Source organism: Acanthisitta chloris, unplaced genomic scaffold (genome assembly GCF_000695815.1).
Source record: "Acanthisitta chloris isolate BGI_N310 unplaced genomic scaffold, ASM69581v1 scaffold29951, whole genome shotgun sequence".
NCBI classification, from domain to species: domain Eukaryota; kingdom Metazoa; phylum Chordata; class Aves; order Passeriformes; family Acanthisittidae; genus Acanthisitta; species Acanthisitta chloris.
This window is the reverse complement of record NW_008655943.1, coordinates 1261-5375: the sequence shown is the minus strand read 5'-3', so window position 1 is coordinate 5375 and position 4115 is coordinate 1261. Positions and strand designations below refer to the sequence as shown.

The 4115-nt window shown below is 43.7% G+C and overlaps 1 protein-coding gene across 1 annotated transcript in view; it reads right to left on the bottom strand.

Moving 5' to 3' along the window:
- The window catches only part of ARFRP1 (ADP-ribosylation factor related protein 1), a 10306-nt gene that overhangs the window by 5971 nt on the left and 220 nt on the right, over nt 1–4115 (bottom strand). The window contains exons 2-5 of the mRNA XM_009084130.1: nt 3767–3854; nt 3251–3333; nt 2577–2658; nt 2344–2414 (exon numbers count right to left, since the gene is read on the bottom strand). Coding sequence (XP_009082378.1) covers nt 2344–2414; nt 2577–2658; nt 3251–3333; nt 3767–3854 — 324 coding nt within the window. The remainder of the gene's footprint in view (nt 1–2343; nt 2415–2576; nt 2659–3250; nt 3334–3766; nt 3855–4115) is intronic.

The window sequence follows — 4115 nt, the reverse complement described above, 5'->3', positions numbered from 1 at the left end:
GCTGAACACAGAGAATTCTCCTGGTACAAAAAAAAATAATCATATTTAGTCCTGTCACCATATTAAAATTGTTTTGCATTCTGTGACTATTTCAACTCCTGATGCAACCAAATACCATTTATGCTTGGCAGTGCTGAGAGGACACAATGTACTTTGGGGTAGTGGTGCCTGTTCACAGAACAATTCTTACACTTTGTGCCATTTCAGGCATTGAGTCAGAACTTTTGCTATCTTACTGTGAGGAATGTAAACTTCAAAAAAAAAAAAAAAGATAAACTACGTGAGATATGCTACTTGAAAGGTATTTCATCACAAGCTTTCTGCTGGCCTTTAGAGACTCATTACCTGCAAATACCAGCAGGGCTGAGCCACCATTTATCCTCCCTTAGGGTCCACAGGAAAGACAGAGGGATGCTGGTGGGAATTCCCTGCTAGAGTCAAATGTCTGGAGATCCAGAGCAGAAAAATCTCTATCAATGACAATCCTGTAATGTTCAGTTTATTCCAGAGATCTTCAATGCTGCTGGATCAGTGGAATAGAAAAAGGTCACCAAGTTTACCTCAAGTGAACCCGAGTAATTCCTGAAAAATTAGTGCCCTTAATGACTTGCTAATAGCATTGATGTCTCTTTGCTGGCTCCATATCCAGGATCATACTGCAGGATTGGACCTCTAAATATACAATTTAGGTATCTCTTACAAATAAACAAACCTACAGTGGGTTTAGCTTTGCTAATCTGTTCTTACAGTTCTACAACATAAAGACACTAAGTCTGTGTGCTGGTCTTGGGCCTTCCAGAAGGGCAAGAAGTTGGTCAGTTTTTATCCTGAGAGCCAAATACCTCCTTCTAGTCATTTAAAGAAGTGAATTTGTTCATCTATTTGCCTTCAGTCTGGCTGGAGTGCCAGAACAGTCTGCAGGGTGCCCTTAACAAAACATGCAAATACAGCCACAAGGAAAACAGGAACAGCTTTCCAGGCCACTGCACGTAGCTGGTTCCCAACAGCTAAAGGCAGGAGTGCAGGCTGCTCCCTGCAGGTAAAGCTGCAGTGTTGCATGGAAAGATGAGAGTTAATACTATTTGCCTTCAGTCTGGCTGGAGTGCCAGAACAGTCTGCAGGGTGCCCTTAACAAAACATGCAAATACAGCCACAAGGAAAACAGGAACAGCTTTCCAGGCCACTGCACGTAGCTGGTTCCCAACAGCTAAAGGCAGGAGTGCAGGCTGCTCCCTGCAGGTAAAGCTGCAGTGTTGCATGGAAAGATGAGAGTTAATATTCTGGTTTCCATGAATTTCCCTTCTACATTCCAGAGACCACAGCAGTCAGTACCAAAAACCAGGAGTTCTGTCTCAATCTCATGATGTCTTTTACATGGAACTGCATTTCTCTTACATTCTGTGATAATAACTCAAATAAAAACTTGTTCTGTTGCACACATGAAGTATAACCAAATCCTCCTTTAAAGCCAAAGTGATTTCTATGGAAGTCTCAAGTATTTCCCACAAATTCACTCACTCAGACAAATGTAAAGCTCAGGGGAAGAAGCTGAGAAGCATATGCATAATTTAGAACAGACACTGATCCAAATGCCAGTGCTGGTGCTCCAAACCCTACTGGAAAACTCTGGCTCCATCTAGAGATTAATCCCTCAAACTGCAGCCCTGGAATTTCGGGTACAACGCGGGGACAGCAGGAGAAAAACACCATTGACATCTCTTCCCTTTTTTCCATGCCGGGGGAGATGAGGATGGCCCCGGATGTGTCACCCAAACACTGTACCACCCACGAACCTGTCAAATCCAAACTAAGAGCTTTGTAGTTCTGGGTATGCAGGAAAGAATTTAAACTATATTACCCAAAATAGCATCCCTTGCTATTCCCTGCTGTCACTGCTGGAATGCTCTAGGACAAACAAAAGTTTTATTCAACGGATCTTAGCTAGATACGGGAATGACACTGCCTCACATGCATTTGTTGTGTTGTTCCTGTGTAGGAGCAGAGCAGCATAAACAGTGTGCACTGAACATGTTTTTGTGGAATAAACAGGAAAAAGCAGTATCCATAACCCAGTCACGGCACAAGACAGACTCACCAAAGCTATGCAGCTTGTTCTGTTTACAGCAAGAGTTCAAAACTACATGCCTAGAAAGCTCATTTATGTCACTGGAAAAGGGTTGGAGGAGAAAGGAAAAAAAATAAAACTAAATCCAAAGCAATTCTTTCCAGTGGTGGGGAAGTGCCCCAGGATCAGCCAAGGGATGTGAAGGGTATTTAAGATGAATGCAGAGTTCACCTTTCCAAGGCTTATTGTTCATGTAAGTAAATCTGCAAGAATCTCACCTCAACATCCTGCTTGTTAGCCAACACCAGAATGGGAACCCCTTCCAGAGCTTCACTGGTGATCATCTTCTCTGCAAAGCACAGACACAAAACCAGAGGTTTAACCAGTTCTGGAGGTTGTACAAATGGCTGGCACAGACTATCTGGACAGAGGGATGAAGCAAGAGGCTCCTACTTGCATTATTTTCATTTGATACAACCTTTTGGGTCTGTTTTCTTTACACTGTACTCACCAAAAGCTCTTTTAGACTCTGAGAGCCTCTCCTCATCCGTGGAGTCAATGACATAGATCACCCCGTGAGACTCAGCATAGTACTGAAAGGAGAGCACAGACATTTGTGTCTGTCCACCAGGACCATTTGTTCCTCTCCCTGATCTTATGTTCATTTGGTAACATTTTGAGAGATCACCAGCTGGAGAGAATGGAGGCACAAAGCATGTGCTGCCTGTCTACAGATCTGCTCAACACAACAGGTGAAGCAGCTCACCTGTGCCCCCTCAAGCTTCCCTCTACTGGCACAACCCCTAGATCTGGGTTGGCAATTGCTGCCTGTAAATAATAATGCAAATATTAACCATTATCTTTGCTGATCTTGCACAGAAATAGCTGATTCTCTGGAAAAGTGTTGATGCTAAATACTGGCGTTACCAATAATGGTGTGATTAGTAAATGATTGCACTGGTTCAGTTCTAAGGAGACAAACCACTTCTAAAAGGAATCTTAGAATGGTTTGGGTTGGAAGGCACCTCAAAGCTCATCCCATTCCAACCCCCTGCCATGTGCAGGGACATCTTCCACTAGCCCAGGTAGCTCCAAGCCCCATCCAACCTGGCCTGGAACACTTCCAGGGATGGGGCAGCCATAGCTTCTCTGGTAAAGTCGCATAAATCAAACCACATCTCTAACCTTGTCCCAAAGCGACTGCAGCTCCTCCTGGCCACCAAGATCCCAGAACATCAGCCGAGTTTTGCCAACATCGATAGTTCCAACTAGAGGGAAAAGAGAAAAGACAATCCAGTGAAAACCCGAGGTGTTGTAAAGCACAAACAGCTGCACACCCTGCTCAGAGATCTGGGGTAGGACAGGGATGAATCACAGGCAGTGGCTGCTTGCAGCAACAGAACAAGAGAGCCCACAAATATAGGCCATATCACTGCAAATAATACCAGAACTGGGCCAAGGAATGAACTCCAGTGAAATTTACCTCGAGCACAGCACTGAAATGGAATGCTTAGGTTTTTAAGACTTCAGGGTCTTTATCTCCTAAGCTAAGAAAGCCTATGTTATTCTCTTCAAGAGCCCTGGGCAGCTGGGAGATACAGTCTCTGCTTCCAGGAACTACTTTGCCCTTGTCAATTCTTAAACATTTCAAACGAGAACCAACTGTTGTCTCACTGCAAAATTCCAAATGGATTTACTTACTGTTTAAGCCTACAGTGGTTGTGATTTTGGACAAACTCATCCCTTTGTAGTTCTTGTTAAATCGAGTTTTAGTTTGTTCCAGGAAGGTCTGAAAAGGAATAAGACAAAGTATTTAGTTCCAAATATTTTGCTGGCTGGGGCAAAATCCCACCCCAACCTTTCATTCCTGCAGAATTCTGTTCCAGCAGATACTGCTCTAGGTAATGTTGGACAAACCACTGTTCTTGCTCACTATTTTAGCAAGGAAAGAAGGGATCACAGGTGATTATGGGATTACCATGGCTCAGCCACATCCCTGAAAGCTTGTGCTACATTTAAGTAAAGGGGAAAGGTTGATTGTTTGGTGTGA